At 34.3% G+C, this 22,821-nt stretch overlaps 1 protein-coding gene across 4 annotated transcripts in view; it reads left to right on the top strand.

Annotated features, from left to right (window-relative positions):
- ITFG1 (integrin alpha FG-GAP repeat containing 1) overlaps window positions 1-22,821 on the top strand; it is an 86,812-nt gene that overhangs the window by 4,743 nt on the left and 59,248 nt on the right. For all 4 annotated transcript variants that reach the window (XM_075161242.1, XM_075161244.1, XM_075161243.1 and 1 more), the window contains exons 3-7: window positions 671-816; window positions 2,036-2,093; window positions 2,706-2,780; window positions 6,464-6,558; window positions 21,197-21,258. In XM_075161242.1, coding sequence (XP_075017343.1) covers window positions 671-816; window positions 2,036-2,093; window positions 2,706-2,780; window positions 6,464-6,558; window positions 21,197-21,258 — 436 coding nt within the window. The remainder of the gene's footprint in view (window positions 1-670; window positions 817-2,035; window positions 2,094-2,705; window positions 2,781-6,463; window positions 6,559-21,196; window positions 21,259-22,821) is intronic.

A 22,821-nucleotide genomic window follows, 5' to 3' on the forward strand; every position in this document is an offset into this window, starting at 1 on the left:
ATTTTTGTTTTTCCTTATTCCCTCCTATCTTGGAAGGAGCTGATTTGTTTAGTGCATTAGAAATGATCTGCTTTTAATTCTTAACAGAATGATCCATGTTTCTGTGTGTAAAGCAGAGTCTCTGGGTAGGTAACCAAGTAAAAAAAGATAGAAAGAACAAACAAATGTAGGGAGGAGTGGTAAGATGTGGCAGAAGGTAGGAGGAGATGACATTGTCTTTAAAAAGGTCTAGCTATCTGTCTGACTCCTGCTGCTTAAGCGGCTCCTGTTGCTTTATGGTCTTGCTCTTGGAATGCAACAAAAAGATTCTGTTCTCTGAAACACATTTTTGAGGACTGGTTTTACAACAAATGAAGGGATTTAATGAAGTCTAGATAGCATTATCAACCAGGATATGGCTGAAGAATGCCTGTTAACTGAAGTTTAGAGTTAAAAATGTCATCCTTCCTTAGAGGAAGACGGCCTGCAGAATGCTTGATTTAAAGTTACTTTTGCAATAGATAAGGACTTTATAAAAAGCCAGGTTGTTGAAGGATAACATTGTATTGGACCAACTAATAATAATTGGGACAAAAAGGCAAGCCTTTGAACACACAAGTACTTTCAATTTTCATGCACACATTTGTACAATTATTTGCATGTGGCGTTTTTTGTTTGTTTTTAATTCTAGATCTCTCAGTGTTATCATAACCAGTGTAGTTCCTGGAGATTATGATGGTGATTCACAAATGGATGTCCTCCTGACTACCAAGGCACAAAATCATGGCACAGATGAACTTTCAGTGTTTATTTTCTGGGGGCACAACCAAACATTAGGTGAGTTGCTGAAACTGCTTATGATTAAGATTGTTAGACTTTATAGTAATTCAAAGTATTGTCAGAAAGTTATAACTCATTTTACAGTGTAGTGTTTGTTTTTACAACTAAAATAGGAATTAGCAGCTATTCAGCTTCATACCCATATATTAACTTGCTGTTAAACTGTATTTAATAATTAATGAAAGAGAACAAAGCTAAAACTCTTGCTTTGGATCATGCAACAGACATTAACCAAACAATATTACAGTTTGACAGCAACATACTAACTGAAGAGCCACTTCTCATGGCTTCCCCATTATGCATGTCAGCTTCACAAAGATTATCTCAAAAGACTTATCTTGAATTTAAAATGCGCTGAGAACCTGGTGTAAAGTTTAGTGCATAAACTTTCAAAATATCATACCTAAGCTTACCAATATAATATACACAGTAATACAGCACTCTTACATCTGTTAAACCAAATTCTGAATAAACAAATATTAGGAGAGGCACAAATGAGCATATGGGGCTTAGAAAAAGAGTCAGAGGTTAAAAATTCGGGCAATGGTTGGTATGTAGTGAGGCTACTGGGAAGGTATGTGGTGCCTACTTGGGTAATGGAAGTGTGACAGACAAGTCAATAGGAGGGTACTGTCATAAAATGTGGGAACTGGAAAGAAGAGAAACATTATGGAGAGATGAAGGAAACGGGGATGATGTGGCAAGGAGTTTGGATTACAAGTAAAAGTGAAGTCTTAGAGGCGATAACCTGATTAGGACTTAAAATCCTCACTTCCCATTTAGGCAATCTACCTGGAATCCTTATTTCAAACACTCAGTGTATATGATTAAGAATGTTTGGGTTTTTACAGTGATAAAACGTTTAACAGAGGTCTTATGTACAATGTTAAATTTTTAGACTGTCTTCATCCCAACTATTTCCGATTTCGTGTGTCTGTGTGATTGCAGTCATACATAGAAATAGGTTGCTAAGATCTATTTAGAATAATTGTTGAAGAGTTTAGTGGAGAGAGAAGAAGCTTCAGCATTTTAACTGTAACTCACCTTTCCTGCATAATTTCAGGAAGCCATCTAGTTTTTTATGTTCAGTGGTAGCTGATTTTTTTTTTATGATAAAATTGATGTAAATTAATAGAAGAAGAATTATGTCTAAGTTAAAAATACAAATGTCATAACATATTGGTAACTGAATCAAATAAATATTTTCTGTTTTCAGATCTTAACCATAAAGCTACGTTAAATAAAACTTTTCATGATGAGCCTCTAGTAATGGAGTAAGTATGACCTACCTTTTTAGAAAACAACATTTATAATGGTGATTAAGAGCAATTTAAATATATTTTAATGCTAAAATTTGAAACACATGCTCTTTATCTTTTAAGAACAGGGTGGTTTGTATAATGTCAACTGGTCTAACAAAAGATGGCGAAACACAAGTCATCTTTACAAATCTTGTATTTTGTATCATCCTGGCAATAGTAACTAAATAAGCTTTTAATTTTTTAATTTTGGTACTCTGTTTTATGCAGAAAAAGAGCCACTCATTTTTTAGTGAATTTTGTAAAGCAAAAACCTTACTGGCTTATCAGACTGAGCAAATATTGCTTTCACATTGCACTTCCCTCTGTGTGAAATGCTGAACAAAAGAGAGGGGGGGAAACATAGCTGGAAAATCAAATGCATGGCATAGTGTAAAATATTGAAGAAAGTGTGCTACTACCAGCAGTTCAGATAAGAGCCAAAATTCAGAAAAGACTACACAGCTGAAAATTCTTCATTGCTTGGTGGGAAAACCACTAGTTAACTAAATACAAGTTAACTTAAGAACAGTTAATTTCAACTCCTATAATGACTAAGGTGATACTGAAGTTGTTTTGCATTTTCAGCTTTAATGGAGACTTGATTCCTGATGTCTTTGGTGTCACAAGTGACTCAAGTAAGCCACAGATATGGCTAGGCGGGTAAGCTGAGGGTTTGTTTATTAGCATGAATTTCAATAACTTACTCATTGTGCATCCACATCTGCTCTTACTGAAGAGGCATAAGACTATGTTTAACTGGAACAGTGCAAACATATGAATCTTCTGTCACTTCTATGTGCATCTTTAAACATTCTATGACACTCTGCATCTAATGTTTTTTTTTTCCTTTATCCTCTTCCTGTATAGGGGAAGTAGACATTCCATGAGACCTGAGGAAACAAAAACCCTGTTATTTGACATGAGAAATAGGATAATTGTTTCTTGGGAACAGTTATAGTCTCCTTTGTTTAGTACACTTTGATATTTATTATAATCTGTATTATGGCATTCGGTGCTGTACAAAAATAAAACAAAAATTTTTAAGTAGCGTTTGTAGAATTTAAGCTGCGTTTAGTCTAATAGATGAAGTGACAGGTTGATGATGCAAGAAGTACTGGAACAGATCTTATAAGGGATGGCAAAAGGAAAACGTGCAAGAGGTTGCGGTAAACTTAAAAAATTCAGCTCTCATTTATCTATGGAATTAATTGTAATGGGGAGGTTAGACAACATGGGAAATCAAAAGCATACGAAGTGCAAAGTGTAAGGGTATTAAGCTATATATTAAGGAAAATATTTGATATGCTTATGGGGGAAGAGGTTCATAAAGAGACGTAAGGCAGAGGTGACTTTAAGTAGCAATATAAGTGTGCATGCAAGTGATGTTCACTGTATCACATCTTTTGTGTCAAGGAGTGGCTAAGGCCACTCTGTGGCAAATAGAAGTTGACTGAAGTCTTATGAGATGAGATTGCAGTAAAAGGGACTAAGTTTCATTATTAAAGTTTCTGCTAGCCCTGGAATTTCTAGAATGGGACTAGCTAGCAAATACTGGCATAAAAATGATTCTTTTGATGGCATGTTTGAATTGTTAATAAGGACTATGCAAAGGATTATTTTTGTTTAACTGTTTTGGGTATGAATGCTGAAAACGAAGCATAACAAAAGAATGGATCGCTACTGACTCAAAAGAACCAGTCTCTAAACAAAAAATTAAAAAGTAGCAATGTCTCTAATATTGGGCAAGATGCCAAAGAGCTTTAAATCTGTCTTTTGAAAATAAGTTATAAGTTATTTGTTAAAAACAAATACTGAACCCTAGAGAAGGACAGTTCACAATCTATTCAGTTTTGCTGATACTGCTTTTGAAGTTTGTAATCTGGTAAAGAAAAAGAAAGCTTTGGCTTTTGAGAGCTATTAGGATTGTGTATTCAAGGACACAAATTGGTGTGACTCTGAGTTAGTGAAAGTTTCATTATTGAACAGGATGACCTTTTTTTTAGAAGAAAAAAAAAAACACACAACAAAAAATATGGGTCTGTACATCTTTTCCAGTGACTTCTGCCAAACTGAACTTAGCATACATTCAGTCTTTGACTTTTGTAAGGAAGAACTTCATTGATAGTGTTGTGGGGTTGGGCATTCTTTGAAAAAGAAAGAAGCCTCAAAAGAAGGACACTTGAATTAGAACTCTGCCTGATTTAGAGATTTTTCTCTCAATTGTCAAAGAATGTGCTCAAAAGCAGAAATTATTCTTAGGGTGTGAGTTGGATTATAAATGTCAAAATAAATACATTGTTCTTAGCTTTGTGATGATATGAAAACCACTCTTGACATTTTCTTTTTGAATTATTTTCTTTTGATTGATAATGAATAATTTCCAATGAATAATTGGAAAAATTAGGAACTGGGCTTATGTTTTCTTAGAGGATTGGACCTTTAAATCAGTCGTTTGAAGAAGTTTGTATCTTCTAACTTGCTATTTTGCAGCTTTTAAGTGGAACTTGATAGGATTGTCTTGAATGTTATTTAGCAACATTAACATAGAAACTTGCAGGTCTGTGTGTTTCAGGAGAAATCCTGGTGTTGGCATCAGAGCTGTTTTAGGTTTGCATACAATCAATACTTAAGTTTATTTTAAAAGAAAGAATGTGTTAGGAAGTATTTGCATTCCTATGTGGCTTTCTTTAGCTATTATTTCAAAAGAGGTCTGTTACCACTGGAGAAATCAATGAGATTATTACTCTGTCTCTATGGCAACAATATATCAGCTTTCTATCGTGCATCTCCATGGCCCTTAAGAAATATTTAAATAAGCCTTTCCCCCCCACACCCCATCAGTGAGTTTAACAAATCTATACCTGTTATTCCTAACTGGCTATTTTCTTTTCCTCAGAAATCGTTCAGAAGTGATGTAGGGTAAATAACATTTAAATGTGTAAATGGAAACTATACTTTTCTTGGCAATATATTTTTAGTCATTAATCCCAACTTGAATTTTATCACCCTTACTTTTATTTAAATTGATGGCTTATGGAATAGAGATTGCAAATTCACAAGGGTGTTTCTGAACACCTTGCAATGATTATATATTGAAAAATTTTATGAGCTTTTGAAGGTATGGAAAAATGGGAGAGATTATTTTCATTTTGTTGAAGAAATCCTTTCAGTAGCATTAGGATACAAATAAACTTACTTTTACAACTCAAAATAAGACTGAGTGCTATAGGTAACAGCATAAGCGATGTCTTGTACATGGAAACCAGCTTTATGTCATTTGCTTAGAAAAGTATTTTTCTATTTTTAATCTAAAATGTTTTTAAATTTATACTACAGCTGTATAACTAACTTTCTTGGCTATCTTCAAAACTGAATACATAGAAAAAGCTATAGAAAATATTTAATTATTTCTTTAAGATGAAGTAATTCTTTTTAACATTTCTAAGACTTAGTTATGATCTCTGGGAAGTAATCAGCAGCTTTTTTTCTTTTTCTTACCCTAAAATGAGTCACGGAAGATAAAGACTTTAGTAATATGTATGAAACATCACTGGAATAAACAAAGTCATTTCAAACAGTAGTAATATCACTGTCCTGCTATTGTATAGTGCATATTGAGATTTTTCTGATTTTATTAGCTAAGGGTTCTGAAAGTAAGATATCTGATAATTCAATCGTTATGGCTTTTGAAGGATTTGTTCTATTTCAATGTGCTGCTAATAGGGAGGTTTGCTGGAGTTCAGTCATTTTTAGAACGAAACCAGCAGGGCATGTATGTTTATAAATAAATAAATAAAAGTATCACCTGCTTGGGAAATTACATAAGTAGCCTGTGGTTCATCATAGTGTGAGAGTTTAATTTTGTGTTGATTTTTAAGTGACTGAAAATAAAGTCCATTTACATGCAGCAGGCATGAGCTGCTTTAACAGCATATGATTATGTCCTTTTTTGCTCGTCTTTATTAATCCTAAAGTAGATTTCGGAAGTAGTGATAGTAAACTGCTTGAGGAAACCAGGGAGGACACAGTTGAAGTCTAGGGACTAACTTTCACTTTGTGGGTAGTGATACTTTTTTGCGTACAAAAAAAATTGCTTTAGAAAGTTACTAAAGTCTAACTGAAGCCCCTGTGCTATGAATCATCCTTCACAGAACCTTTCAAGCAATTATTGTAGTTACTTAGTATATTGTAAGCTAAGTAGTAATTTTAGCTTAGCATTAGGAGAACATGCTTTCTGTTCAATTTTATTTAAAGTTTCACAATTGTTTTTTAAAAGGTATATTATCATGGTTAACAGTCCCTAAGCATTGATGAAATATATTGCTTTTTATTCTTGTCTGCAGGAACTTATCATGGTATGCTGCGTTGGAAACTCAAAGTAAAATGTATATACCGCACTCTCATGCGTTTATAGATTTAGATAATGACTTCACTGCTGGTAAGTCATAAAAGTGTTAAATACCTTCCTAAAAATATTTATCACTAAGTATACAATGTAATGTATTGCAATTTCCTTCTAATATTTTAGTAAATTTCATTAATGGTTGTAAAGAGTTGGTTCTGGAATGTTGTATTCAGTAATTATATGACTTTGCTATTTCTGATTTTTTAAATTTTTAATTATTTTATTTTAATATCTACAATTTGAAAATTCTGGGTTTGAAAAAATAACTGCCAAAATAAATAATCTAACAACATTTTCTACTTGTTGATGGTAATTTAATCAGAACTAATGCTTGTTCTGAAAAATCTTGTGTTCACCGTTAAAGTGTTGTTTCCTGTTCTTAGTGATGCTGTACTCTACAGTTCAGTTTCAGTTCACTTCAGTTTACAAGTGAATCAGAAGCAGGACTGCATTTTCTTCATCTTGAGTCTGAAAATAGTTTTATAGTTCATTCAGAAGAATGTTTTCAAGACTGGACTTAAAATTCGTTTCTTGAAAATTTCAATATGACTTAATTCTATTTTGTTGTAGTTAGTTCTATGACTGATTGAGAAAATAGCATGTGAGACTTTATTCTTCTATTACTATATGAGCAATCTGATAACCTATTTATAATTCAGTGTTCACAAACGAGTACTGGAGACAACTTTTCTTACGGTACATAAACTGTATTCTTCCTTCGTTGGTGGTGGCTTTGTTTAGTTTGGGGTTTTTTTGTGAAATACGCAATGCAAATTAGCCTTCCATTACCACGATGAATCTGTTTATCACTTACATACCTGGTTCATACCTCCAAGCACATTTAAATATTGTGCTAAACTTAATTTCTTCACACACTAAATGAATTCTCAAATGTTTTATCTTCTGCTAGATGTGCAATGTACATCAATTCATATATGGTAATTTTGGAAAGAGAGCTTATTTTTTTTCCTATTTAGTAGCATGGGAATGAGAAAGGAAAGAGTCCATAAATTTAATTAAGATGCTTATAAATGTTGGGGATTAAGTTAATTGCTTTAGCACATAGTCAAACCTTAATATTCAGTTCTGGCACATTGCTGCATGAAGCTGTCAAGTGGAAACTTCAACTGGAAAATTAAATATACAGTTGCTTACCATAATCAGTGTCATGTAATAACCAATTCTAACACATTTAGTTCTATAAATCCTTTGGAATTTTGTTTTAGTGGCATGGGCAGCATAGATGAGCATTCCAGGTAGCATTTTAAAATGAATATATTGAAATCTAAACTCACAGGTAGGTAAAGGTAGGAAGTCTAAGTTGCTTGCATAGATCAATCACAGATTGATCAATTTTTGCAAGAATACACAAAGGTTTTTATTACAGCTAACAGAATAAATAATGTCCGGAGAGTTCCAGTTAGTGCTAGTGATATATAGAAGTTCGTCTATTAAACAGAAATGAAAGTCAGGATCTTTGTGTGGGGAGTGCCATGAGCTTTTATAGATTCACATCTATATTCATATCTCAAGTTGTGAATAGAAGCTTCTATCAAGCGCTCCCCATAGAAAGATCCTAACTTTTATTTGCTTGTAACAGTAAGGACATAACACCCTAGGCTGAAATATGTGTTATGTTACAGCAACCTGAGGAAAATTTCAAGGAAAATAATTCATTCTGAGAAGAAAACTGGAGAAAATATTACCATAAAATTATTTTCTTTAAAATAATCTTTTGCTTCTAAGATGGGAATGGTAAATTGTTTTTTTGCTGTCCCTATGAAAATTGGACCAACTGTGAATAAGGCATATGTTGCTGAAAAATAATACCTTATCCGTGATACCTGATATTTCATGACTGACGTGTTATTCCAAGACTGCCTGCTGCCAAAATAAAAAGTCACCAATCGTCTGATCCTGTCTGCCCATTTATGGCAGCTCCCTCACATCAGCTATAGTAACTGCTCAGGAACTGGGGCTGGCGGGGAACACAATTAATTTTCACTTGAGTTATTAAGCTGATCCAACTCGCCATGCAGCTTCAGGATTGCCAGAGCCAATGTAAGCGCAGAGAGAAGGTTGACTCCTTTTTTAGTAGCAGCAGTTGTAGCCTGTCTTTAACCAAGCATGAAATTGCACCTTGGGTCTCTTTGTGCCTCTTGAAAAAAATACCTGTTTAGTGTTCTCACCATGTCTCCTTTAATTTGTGTTAGTCTGTACAGAATTGGGGAAGTGACTCATAGAAGTAGTCATAAAAGTAGTCAGCTGATATAAATTAAAAAAAATAAAGGGCAAAGCAAAAAACAACCTGTATGTAACTGTCTATACAGTACTGATAGTACAGTGATTCTCAATGCACTCTGCCAACAGGGCCAAATTCAGGTGCTGATACTACTGTAGTATGCCCACAACTAGTCCTGTGTCTCGCTCTGTGCAGTCTGGATAGACTGTGCAGAAGACAGCTGAATGCTTCTCCTGTTTGTTTAGTTCTGTTCCTCGTGAGCATAGCTGGGGCAGCGCAGCCTTACTACACCAGCACAGAGAGGAGTGCGATTCACATTGTGTTATTTCTCAGTGAAGTCAGTGGAGTCTATTACTTATTGGTTGATTCAGGTAGAGCTAGTGAAGAGGAAAGGATTCTTGTGACTCAGTATTCACCCGTACTATCATTCTTGAGTTGGAACAAAACCTCATTAAGAATAGGTCCTGGTACACATTAGAATCATATTAATTAGGAGAGAGGCATTGACAAGGATGCAGGGGAATAGTCTGCATGCTGAAATCCTGTTGTCCAAAAGACTTAGTAATAATGACATTTGATGCTGCTGTGGTACTTTTTGACTGAAAAATTCAGAGTATTTACTACTATTAATGAATATGAAGATCTATTTGTACCTAAAATGGATGCACTGTTTTTTGTTTACAAATAAAAAACAAACCTCCAGAATATGCCATCTTTACTTGTTTTTTGTTTTTTTTTTTCTTTAAGTCCTTTCTCTAATATTCTGCAATGTTTTGGGGCTCTCTATGTTCTGTAACAGATGCAGCCAATTCCGTGATTTTTAGCTGGCCTAATTTTGGCAATTCTATCATTATAAACAGCTTAGGAGATTAAAGTGTGCTTGACAGAAAAAAAAAAAAGAAAAAATCCTCTCTGGGCTGAGAATCTTTTTGCTAGTTTATTGCCTAACCCTTTTTCAACCTGCTGATATTAAATCCTCAAAACAGAGCTTTTAATTGGCACACTTCTCCTGCTCTGGGTAAAATGAAGTTGAATTGTTATGATTTCATTATATGAGAACATTTTCATAAAGATGTCTTTAATCCCTAACAGTGCTTCATGAAAGGCTAACTGTGTAAGGATTTTATAATCCAAAAATCCACTAACCAGAACAAAGATAATACTAATCTTTCTTGGCGAGATATAAAGTAGGCTGTTTCAGATAGTAATGCTGCTGCTGTTTTTAAATAAAGCATCCTCATGTAGAAATCTCAGCTTCTTATAATTTTTTAATTCAGTAAGTAATTTTGAGTTAGGACGGGAATTTTATATAATCTGTGCAAAAATTTGCAGTATAAAACTTTTACCAAAGGTCTATGTGTGCTTTATGGTTAAAGATAAATACAAAATTTTCAAGTGTCTTCTGCATGTGTATTAAGCGTGTGTTGCTCCAGGGAGGAGTATCTAGTTCAGAGTATGGCCAAGATTGGCAGGGATGTCTGTAAATGGTCTAATCAACCTACCTACCGTCAATGTCACTGTTCGTACATGCACTGGGATAGACTGAAAGATGAGAGAATGTGGTGACCCTCGTTAGAATAGTGTTACTGGGTGTCTAGTAACACATACTCGCACTTGTCATTAGTTCTTTTTAACAGCTAGCTTACGAAAATAATCTTGAAGCTAATAATAATAGGCTTGTCTGAACAGATTAACATCAGGTGTATTTTACGGAGCATGACAGTCCAGACAAGCGTTTCCAAAGCAGGCTCCTCAAGTAGGAGGCCCGTCTTAAAAACGTCATATCCTCAAACTGAAAAATGTACATCATGTGACTTAAGAAAAGAAGTATTTGTACAGGATTTAACTCTTTTGACTTACAGTGAAGGAGGAAAAAAGTAACTTTTCTTTGCATTAGTTCACTCAATTCAAAGTAAAAAGAAACTCAGTCTTTCTCAGAAGTGCGTTTCAGATGTGTTAGTCAAGAGATGGAGAGAATACTGTTTAATTGAGTAAACACTATTCGCAGTGCGGTCATTATACTGAAGATTTTATGTGAAATCTTCAGTACGTGAAATACATGAACCAAACCATGGAGAAAAAGGTGTTAGAGCTGGAAACTGAGGCTGAGATAGGTAAAAGGACTTGGTAAAGACCACTCAGAAATGATGTAGAGATGGGTACCAATACAGATCATCTATTTAAAGCTAGACAACAGATGAACATATTTTGTTTATGCCATTATGAATTTGTGTCACAGTTAGCATTTTCAGATAAATACTTTGGACCAAGCTGAAGTTTAAATTTAGCATGGGTCACTGGGTGAACACTGATTAGACTGTCTTAACGTAAGCTCTCATACGTGTATCAAGAGTACTTTATGTAAAGTTGAAATTTTTAGGATAGCAATTATTTTGCTACATGTCATTTTTTTTCCTAATTAGTTAACTTGATTGTCTCTATTTAAAACATTCTAAAATGTCAGATGTTCATTTAGGGCTAATACTGTCTTTCCAAGCCAAAATTGTAGTACTTAATTACTTGGGGAGAAAGGATTATTAATAAACAATAAATTTGTATGCACTCAGAGTTGCAAGTCTTCTACCAAGAAATCGGGCCGTGGCCCTGCAAATATTTTTAAAATGTTCAAATGTATGAGATAAACCGCCTTGGACTCTGAGTCATGCTGTAACTTCATACTGTACATCTGTCAATGTATCCTTGAATGCTATGAAAATGGCTTATGGATTAAATATTCGGTTATGTGATTCCAGTTTGGAAATACTGCTTTTACAACCTGTCTTGCATTGAACATGGTGTGTATAATTGCAGATGTTTCTGGAACTGTTTATGTAAAATGAAGGAAAAATTGTAAATTTGATTTTGAGAAAACTAAAGTGGAAAAATCATTAGTCAGAAACAGCTTGCTATAAGCTAATTGCTGGTCTCTTCACTGATTTCCAATGGTTGATTTTCTTATGTTGATTTGCTTTGGGCATCTAGAAACCTAATGTACTAGAACATTCACAATGTTTTTTCTTTTTGATTTCCACTTCTTAGTTAAACGCATAAATGTAAATAGTTTCCTGCTTGAAAAACAATCATTCAAATCACAGGTGATTTTTCTGTTGTAATCATTTAAACCTGGATTCTGAAGACACTGTAATGCTTGATGTCAGACTCTCTGATTATATTTTTGGTGGGTTTCCTCTTGATGGAAGCTGGTAGCCTCTCTGCATATAATATTATCATCAAAGCTGATTTTATGTAATAGATCTGCATTTATTCTCTATTAAAATAACCAGGCTCATTATGTTTGCAAACAAATTATCTGGCCTTTTAAAACTTATCTTGAGTGGCATTTTTAAAACTTCGGGGGTGTGTATGTATTTGAAGTCAAATTGTTCTCTCTCATTTTGCCCCCTCCCTTATGTTTTTTCCCAAAACAAATATTAAGTAATGCCATGTCACTGTTTCATTCCTTGAATATTTTTAAATTTCTTAACTGTTTTAAGCTCTGATAACAGAGCTTACCTGAGAGTTTACAGCAAATAATGGAGGCAAAAAAGGTATCATATAAGATACACAGGATATATTTTGGAGGATCTCAATCTGTGTCTGTGAAGTTTGTTTTTTATTACTTTTATTTTTACTATTCACAGATTTGTTATCTCTAATTAAAAATGCTCTGTGTGATATGATCTCCTATTACTCTATTCCTCCACTTGTTCCTGCACAGTGTTCAATACGACAGGAAATTTCTGCTCCTAAGGTGAAACCAGAGTTGCTCAAGTTAGCTGTATCTCCTCCTGCTGCTGAGATTGGTCTACTTTTGCCAATGCCACTTTTCTTACTCATAGATTACCTCACAAAGAGAATTAAAGAATGAGTAGAGATCTTTAGAGAAAAGAAATAGCTATTTTAACTTGTTTTTCCTAATCTTTCTGAAAGAACCCATGACCTGTGCTTTCTACTTAGCAGTTTTAATTTTTAAATTGCCATTATGAAGTGTCTCAAAAGCTAATCTTTTTAAAATTTTTAATTATATACTGATATAATTATATACACTGGGTGGTACTAATATGATATTTTCATGGGAATCAAGAATTTGATATAGATGAGAAGTAAATTGGTTCTGCCCCAAACAGCATTTTATTGAGAAAGCATGAATATGAAAATGGATTCAGAAGGCACTCTTAACACTGAGTGGTCATCTTCTATTGCTTGAAACAATATTATTGCCTCTAGTCTGAAAATAAACAGAATTTTCTGTCTGAAAACTCATGTTTGAAGTGCTAAAAACCAGAGGAAGTGCTAAAAACCAGAGGAGTAGTCCCACCTGCTCTGCATATTCAGAAGCATAACTATTTAGCAAAAATCTAATTTAAAAGTTTTCCATTTAAATGATGCTTTTAAACTTATGCATATGGATTTTTTCTATAGTAATTTTTAATAATGAAAGGGATTTTAGTGCTTAATTATGTTGTTTATAATCGTTTATCTTCTGTTTTACTAAATAGTTCCAGTAAACACTTACTAAATTTTGAAAGACCCATTTGAAAAGCAGAATGAATTCACAACTTCTTTTATTATAAGCACATTTCTTAAAAATTTGCAAACACAAATTATCTTGTTTGGAACATATGAAGTCCTTTTGTTTTGCTTAAATTTTTCAGAGGAGGAAGTTACTGGAAGGAGTGGTTTCTTAACTTATGGTTTCATGTTACTAGCACCAAAAATTCATGACAAGTTAATTGTAAACTCATTAGGGTTGGTACTTGTACCCGTATCTATATTGTAAAAGCTAAATTGCTATAGCTAGGCAGGAGATGTATTCCATTTTCTCTAGTGCAGTACTAGAGAAATGCCAACTTGACAAACAAATCTGAATACCAGATGATAGAGGGTTTCTCTACCTGAATGAAAAACTTATGAACAGAAGCACAAAACTTGTCAGGTTTGGTTTTCCATTTCCATGTAGGAAAGAAATAAAACTGACTATATCTGACTTTTTTTTGTATAAAATTAGGTTTGTGCCTATTAAAAGTATTGTACAACTAAAGTTGTATAACTAAAAAAAATGTAAATAATGTTTTTAATTTTGTTTTTAAATACTTTTTTTCCTACTGGTGGGTCAGTCTGTAATGTAAATAGAGGAAAATCTGTAATGTAAATAGAGGAAAGTTATTTTTTACTTGTCCTTAGGCTTTATGCCGTTTAATGATTTTAATACAGATGTCACCTTACCCATTCTGTCAACACACTGTAGAGCAGAGATTTTTAGTTCAGCACATTATTTGCACATTTACCAATACATACAAGCAGGCATGTTCACATCCACAAATAACTTCTAGTTAAAGAATATGTACAAGCACACCTGTTCTTCCACATAAATGAAAAATTTTTTAGGCCTGTTTGGACTGTACACGTCTATGTTCTAATTGGGTAATACCTTGTGCATTTTGATGGTGTTTAAAAATAGGGGCTTTTTTTTTTTTACTTTATTAACTTAAACTTCTGAAGTAAATGTAAAATCAAGCTGTAACTTAAGAATGTTGCTCGTGCCCTGGTGGCTTCTGGAGACAACCGTAGATGCTGAGGGTGTTAATTCTGAAATAAAGCCCTCTGACATTAAGCAGAAAGGTCAGATCAGTCATTAGTGAAATGAATGCTCCATCTATAAATAGTTCCATTTTTTATAACACTCAAAAGTGAAGGAAAATAACAAAGGTAATCAGAAGTGAACTTGGAGCAGATTGTGTATAGTTAGGTTTTATTGCAATTTCCTAGTAGTCCTAATAAGAAAAAGCAATGTTTGGAAGTTAGGGTTTGTAATACTATCTGCTTTATTTAATAAGACTGTCTGCAGTTTTCCAGTTGGGCTCTCTACCTACCTCCACACTGAACTTTTTCTAACCTTCAGTTGTACTTGCTTAGCCACTTTCACAAACTGAAGTCGTGGTGGAGCTGGTTTGGTATTTGATAACTTAGGGCAACTTTTTTCTTAGTGACCTAGCACTTGCTTTTGAAACATCCTTCCTGAAAGATAGCAAGGTCTCTTTGCTTTTGCTGTTTTAATTAAAAGATCCATCCAAATTTAGCCAGTTTGAAACAGGTTTTAGAAATATCAACTGGGGTTTGTTGTTGTTGTTTTCCTTAATTGCTATTACTGCCTTTATAAAACAGTCATCAGTAGCGAACATATCATAGACAGGGATTATTGAAGCCTTCCCTTCCATTGTGGCTCTGGACTATTGCCAGCGTTGGGATGCTTAACTGAGAGCAGGGAGCAAAAGGCAGAGATGATGCACAAGAAGTGGGAATAGAAGTTGGTAGGTGGGGAAGAAATCTAGGCTGAAGGTAGGGAATTTAGATAGAGATGATGAGGACCAAACACTCGATGAATTTCTGCAAGAGGATGTTAACAGATGGACTTGAAGTTATTAGAGGAAGACCGACCTAATGGTGTGTGGAGTAAGAGAAGCATAGTTGCATAAGGCTGCGTTGAAAGGAGTCTAGGATTGTCTGTGTGAAGAATACTGTGGGATAAAGATCGGAGGTGGACCTGCTGTTGGGCATAGAGCTGTTTGGTTGGAAACTGCCTATATGATTATTTTGGCATTTGCAGCAAAAATTGTAAGATATATGGGGTAAGAAGCCAGGAATTGCAGGAAGAGTAGAAATGCTTTCATGTTCAAGGTGTTTGAATGCTGTCCTGCATTTTAATCTATCTTTTCTGTGGAATTCCTTTGTCATGACCAATAACCTGTTGCAATTACATGTTGGGCTCTCAGTAGGTGATCTATTGGGCATCTTTATTGTAAGTGTCTGGTTTCTGAGCCCCTGTGGCAAGAATGCCATACTTTTGGTGCCCAAGATGGGCCACCATAAACATTAGTAGTTATGTAATGCTTCATTAGATATATTACATAAAAATGATCAGAAATGGATCTAGCTCAAGATATGGGTGTGCTCTGTTCCAATTATTATTTCAGTGTTTGTAGATGTATCTGGGATGACTTTGGCATTGATAAAAGATAGATTTAAAGGCACTAAACTCAATGCAGTCTGGCTGTACAAGTTCTACGTAGCTTTCTGGGGAGATTTTTCAGTCTTCATTGGGCCATATGTTGATACAACATGAACATTAGTGGATCCCATCAAATAAAGATGGATAGAACTGCTGTGGTTCCTCTGTAATGAAGCTTTAGGTTACTTGAGCTTGCAATACAGTATTTGAATATCTTCCCTTTTTCAAGCTGAAACATAAATTCTAATAATCTCCATTTCCTTTTTTTGTTAGAATGAATGCTGAATTCAGTGTTTTTCAGTATGTTTTTACTGTTGATAAGATGTAGTAGAGCCTGTATAGCCCCATTTTATTATGAAGCCAATTAACTCAAATTAAAGAACAGCCAAATTTGCTCGCCAACTCACTTTTTGGGGAAAGTAAAGTTGTGAGTAAAATGCTAATAGAGTGTGGTTTTGTGTCGCAACATGTGTCAGGTATCTTCTGTATAAAGTGTTTGGTATATATTTAGGTTGTTTTTCAGTCTTGTGGATCTAAAATGCTGGGTAACCTCCTCGAATCTTTATCTTATTCCCAGGCTGTTGAACTTTGTTTATCAATCTTCCTATTGCTTATGTTGTTTTTATGTTAATCACTGCCTGTTAAATCAAAAATAGGAAAACATATTTAAATGTGGACACACTTCACTTTGCATTTGTTTAAGAGAAACATTTCGTCTCAGACAGTATTGCTTTGTTTATTTCTAGCCATTCACTTAAGCTGTAGGTGTTACATTTCAGGAAATTTGCCTGAATCTGACATGAAGATCTTCCCCCATCCCAACTGTCAAGGATTTTACTTACCTTTACTACATCACGTCACAAATTTAAAATGTAAGAAATGCCCTGCAGGCTTAGTCTAGTGGTCCATCCAGCTAACCCAATATTCTTTCTCTGGCAGTGGCGGTAGGAGAGTGGCCAGACTGATTTTTCCTCCTCCCATTGCCTATTTCCATTGTATATCTCCAGAATCTATAATAGACATTGGGTTGTTAAAAGTACATCCTTGCCTATTGTTTTTAGTATCTCTTTATGTACCTATTGCCTAGTAAAAGTATCCAGAGTATCACCTTTGTATTCTATAAATAATTAAGATTGTTGAGCTCCAGATTATTTGATTTTATAACCTCAGGTTTTAAATATCTCACGTTATGCTGTTGTTAGGTTAATCGGCATTTGAACAGAGCATTATGATACAGCCCTCAATACTTTATCCATGCTTTTTAAACTTAGAGATCTGTTGCAAATGATTTTGTTTTCTACAGCTGAAACTGCAACCAAAACTGCCTTCCAAAGGCAATGTGGGAGTGTATCTTTAGACAAGTGACTTTTCCTGAGTGTATGTGATATGATAGGCATTCCTTGTAGGAAAGAGAGGTTGAGGTTTTTTGTGGTATAGCCAGAAGCAAAACAAAAATGTTGCCGTTTTCAAGATGATTAGTGTTTTAAAATACAAAAAGTGTGGAAACGAACTGTGTATGTCTTCATTGTTGTAATCCAAGTACTGAACATCTTAATGCACTTGTTGGCTCCATCTCTACTCCTGCAGCCCTTATATATTAAACAATGTAGTAATAATAGACATGGAAAGCTATAGCAATAGTGGTGAGAGATGTCTGCCATGGATACCGTTCCTTTGGGAAGGGGATGCTTGCAAGGAGTTTTTGCTATGGCTGTATAGACAAAGATATTTATAAATTGCACAGATTCTTAATTTTTTTCTCTTTCATATGCTTTTGTTCTTAGGGACAAAAACTTATGTACTAAAGCCAGATAGAATCATTGGTTTGTTAAGTTTGAAGTAACCTTTGGAAATCATCTGGTCTAAAATTCTGTACCAGGCAGGGCTTGGTTTCTCTTAGAGGTTTCTTTCCTACAAACTTGGAGAAAACATTTGTAATTCTGAACTATAAAAATTTGTAAACAGTTATTTGGAGTGTCTAAATTACATTGCATTTTCATACTGCTGCTGCAAACAAATGTTTTTGTTTTCCTTACTTTGAAATCTCTGACATTCTTAATCAAAATGGAAAATTACTTGTAAATATTAAGCATTCAATTTGATTTCAGTGCCAGAGGGTCTGATCACAAAAACATGCATGAGCATTTGAGACACGTAGCTTCTAAGAAGGCTTAAGGAGAAAAAGGAGGACAATTGGCAATAACATACCAGCTGAATTGGTTCAGCAGGCTCTAGAACTAGAGGTAGTGTTGCTGTACCTGTATTAAGTCGTCCTATGGGAAATCACAGCTTGTGGCTTTAACTTAGGAGCAGTGTGCCACTAGGTCATCTATACTATTTCTGGAAGATTATCTGCTATTTTTGCCTGCCTTTGCATTTTACCAGTGCAGTGTAATATTACAGCAGCCTTGGAGCTGCTTTGGTGTGTTGGTTCCATTCATTGTATATAATGTTATATGCCTCAAGTTAAGAAAAAGGAGAGAGAGAGTAGTACATGAAAAGGAACAAAGGGCAAAAGTAATTTAGTAACTTTCAAGAGAAGCTATTTCGGGGGTGGAAGGGAGTTCAGTGCAAAACAGGCATGTTGCTGAATTTAATCATCTTTAAGTTAGTGTAGAGGGCCATATTCAGCACTGATCTCTTGCAAACCAAGGAAACGTATGGTAGATTGTCTCCTCTGAAAACATAGCTCTATTTTCCTACTCTCAAAACGTGGAACAAGTGTTCACGTTAAGATACCTGGTTTGTACAGCAGCTGAACAAAGACTTTGAATCTGTAAGCACCTCCAAATTTTTAATACAGTAAACATTTGAGATGTTTTAAATTAGTCTTTCTATTAGCTCTTTGTAGTTTGACTTGCATTTAGTATCGTGATTTATTCCTCCTATGCTGCAGATAGCTAAATGTATTCTTTGATTATGTTAAGTTGTGTGACACCCCAGCCACTGTGGTTCTCTCATCCCTGTTTTTTTCTCACAGTGTTTAATGTTTAAAGCTACTTTTGATTCTAGTCCTAACATCTGGGATTTTATATGCCTGTTGTTCCTTGCCTTCCTATGTTATTTCAATTCGCTGTGCAGTCATATTTCCAAATATTTCTATACACTTATTTGAAATCAGATTAAATGAGGAGGGAAAAACAACTAATGTAATATGCTTCAGACTAAGAATGAAAAAAAATGGATTTTTTTCAATGCATAAGAAAAATTCATTGCAAATCTCTCTTTGTTACATGCTTTTACAAAATAGGTGTATATGTGTAATATACAGTAACCATACATACTCTGTTACAAGTAATTCACTAATACTTGAGTGAGTTCATAATGGCTGTGTCTCAAAATTAGGGTTAGTGTACTTTGCAGTTTACTTTGCTATCGTATTGCTCAGTCATGTTGAGTGCCTGACTTTCTGTGGCCTGTTGCAACTCTGGGGTGAACAATATGGAATGTCTTTTGAGTCAAACATGGTCATTATGCTCTCTGAGGAGCTGTAACTGATAAATTTAGTCTGTAAAGCTCAAATAAAATAAGACATATTACTACTTATAGATAGTTCAATTCATAGTAGTGCTTATATGACTTCTCATTAAGATGTTAAGGACATTCATTTCTCTTTATTGAAAAACCTCTATTGTAAGGCTACTATAGGTGTACTGCATTTTCTCATTGAAGAAAAGATTTTATTTCTTTTTTTTTTTTACTGAGAAGTTGTCATAGTATGCTGCATTAGTATAGGTTTTAAAATTAAGAACAATCGTTAAATGAAATTCCATTGCATGTTAAATTAGTCAAGAAATAGCGCTGCTTTATTTTTGCTGGTTTTACTTTTAATGAACTTTCTTTTAACCTTAAATAAATGATTTGGAGCTAAGGACTTTTTAATACCCCCAGCATAACTCATATCTGCCTTTCGTATTTGTTTTTTCCACCCTAGAAGCATAACTGTGTTGCATAAAAACTTGATGCATTTATTTAACCTAGTAATACCCAACTGTTCAGAGCTGAATTTCTAGCATAATAATACTGGGTGAATTATGTCTTGTGTTGGCAGCTATGCCATTTTGTCTAATTCTGGGACAGAGTCACAAAACATGTATAAACATAGCATTACCAGTGGGAATGCTGAGTTAATTCTCCCCAAGATCTCTCCTTGCATAGAGGACTGGGCAGAGAGGGGATTGACTTAGCAATTAAAGGTGAGAGGTCAGCTCTGCAGTGGGTGAAACTGAGTCAGAGATGTGGTGGGAAAACAGTTATAGTGCCAGCAAAATGTCTGCTGAAGGTTAGGCAACCTGTTATATTTGCTAAATGCTAGTCATTTGCTGTATATTTAAATATAACACTTAAAGAGCCTATTGTGGAATAATCTGTATGCGACATAGCCCATAACTAGCTGCAAATTGCAGTACAAATTACAGCGTGGATAATACTACAACCCTACTCTTTTCAAAGATTTAGTAGCGTTTTAGCCTGTAGGAAAGTGAGTTAAGGTTTCTGTTGTTCCATGTTTCTCTTTTTTTCCCCTGTGAATGTATTAGATTTTTTTAATGTTTTTCTGGTTCATATCTGATAGTAATCAACAATATTGCACAAACTTCCTTCTACATGCAAAGTTAAAATTTGAAAGTTTATATGTTTTCTAAGTTATATCTATGGTATCTTCAGATTGTTTCCATTACTTCTGTCTCTTGCCTTCAGGAAATACTAAAGTATCAATATAATTCATTCCAATGAAACACACTATCATGCTTTTCATGTGTATGCTCTAAAGGAAAGTGCCATTTCAGGTATTCAGGGGAATAAAATTAAATGGTACAACTTTAAAGCTGGGGGGAGGGCAAGGAGAAATCTGTAAGCAAAATCTTCGTTGGTTTTTTTGTGTGTATACGTTTTTTTGTTGTGGTGTTTGTTTGTTTGATGTCGGGGTTTATGGTTTGGGTTCGCGCCCCCCACCCTGGAAGACAATACCCCTTATTGTGCCATTTGAAATTCCCTGTACAGCAGCCCACCTGCTTATTCAGTAAGCCACCTCAGGGTAAAGCATTAATATTCTCTTTTTTTAAAAAATTACTGTTTTTCTGCCTACAAAGTAACCATTGTGTTCTAACTTGAATAGAGATATTTTAAATTGTGAGGGGAAAGGAGGACAATGAAAAAAAAAACAACTGCTTAAATCTAAAGTTTTCTTAAAATCTGGATTTCTTAACGCTGGACTAATATTTTTTTTTTTCCCCCCTTAAATCCCCCCACCCCTTTTTAATATTTTTAAATAAGTTATATATATAATATATATAAAATATATATATATAAAATATATATAATATATTTTTAAATAAGTTATATATCTTTATGAGCGATCAAATATTTGTATGTGTAGTCTAATGTTAAATATTTCATTTCTCGTATGTTTTTCTTTGCAGATTTGTTCCTTACTACGTCACCAAATTCACAAAACATTCAGTTTGAGACATGGGTAAATAAGGTAAGAGAGAAAACCCAAATAATGATTCTGTTAAAACACAGACAAGTTTAAAAAAAAAAAAAAAAAAAAAACACGTCATCTGATACTCTGTGTTTCAGGAATGAGTGGAACCAGTGTTGACGCACTAACTGCACTATTGCATTTAGACTGCAGAAAATCACTGGAGATCTTTCACTCAGCTTAAGTTCCTCTGCAGATTTTTTAACATGATTGCTAAATAAATCAATCAGACTGCCTTCATATACCTTAGCAGGACTCCTGGTGTGTCATCAGCTGTTCTAGGAGGTTTCTGCCACTTAGCATGGTGACTTATGAAGGAAAAGCTGATCAGATTTTTTATTCTTGCTGTCTCAAAGATTTGATTTCTTTAAATAAGCTTTCTTAGAACTGTAACTTCAGATCTTGGGTAAGATTTTGTGGGACAGAGGTTCAAAATCTCACTTCTAACCGTTACAATATATATGCAAGTTACAGTTGAGAAAATCCTGAGTCCTATGTTAACCAAATATCACAAATGCAATTCGAGATTGCGGAGAAATAGGTCAATGGGTTATTTTTATTTATTTATTTATTGCAATTCTGCTTTTGTCGTGCTTAACCTGGCCAGGGTCAGTGAAGAACCTCATTGTTAATACCAATCAATGAAATTAGTTGATTTGAAACTAAGTGTATCCTTTATACTAAATCCGTTATCCAAAAGGGCTATAGTTAAGAATCTTAGCATGTGTATGTTAAAAGTTTACTTTTTTGTTGTAATAGAAAGTGCTTAATGTGTTTCTTATTAGCTAAGGAATGAGTTTTTGAGGCTTTATTTACCTGAAAATTTATCCATCATATCACAGTGAGTCACTGTAGAATGGAGAATGTAGTCTTGTCTGTGAAAACGTGGCCATCTTCAACCAGCTGCTGAACTGAAAAAGTTTTTTTTTAAAAAAAAAAAAAGTTAAAAAATTAATAGCTGCCAGATATTCTCTGAACGCTACTTTTTAGGCAAAAGTAATGAAAGGTGTAGACACCCTTCCCCCCGCCCCCCCTTCTCTTTTACAGCACCGGGTTGTGAATTCTGTATTTCTAGCTTTTATGTAGACTTAAAAAAGAACAGGTTTTGACTTCGATTAATTTGATTCTTGAGGGATTGAGTGTTAGTGACAACACAAGGCATTTGACCTGTCTCCTGTAGGTGATTGGGTTTTTTTTAAATTTTCTTACATGAGTTTGGAAAATCCAAAATTTGTATCTCATGTATTCTAAATATTATCCTACATTATATATTTTGTATGCATAGATTTGCTTATCTTTAGAAAGAAAGAATTGTATTCTTTGGAATCAATCAACCCAGTAAAATATGTCATACATATACATATATATCAATCTTAAAATACATTAATTGATCCATTAAAAGCTGTTGAATTGCTCTACAAACCTAGGCAAAGTAATTCCCTTCACCAATGCACCATAAAATGCTTTTAAAGTATTTGTTTATATGAGGGATGCTTTTCTGGCCAACTGAGCACAGGGCCTAGTCGTCTCTTCTGCATGGAGGTGTTTTGCATCAATTTTTTT

Source organism: Calonectris borealis, chromosome 12 (genome assembly GCF_964195595.1).
Source record: "Calonectris borealis chromosome 12, bCalBor7.hap1.2, whole genome shotgun sequence".
In the NCBI taxonomy this organism is placed as follows: domain Eukaryota; kingdom Metazoa; phylum Chordata; class Aves; order Procellariiformes; family Procellariidae; genus Calonectris; species Calonectris borealis.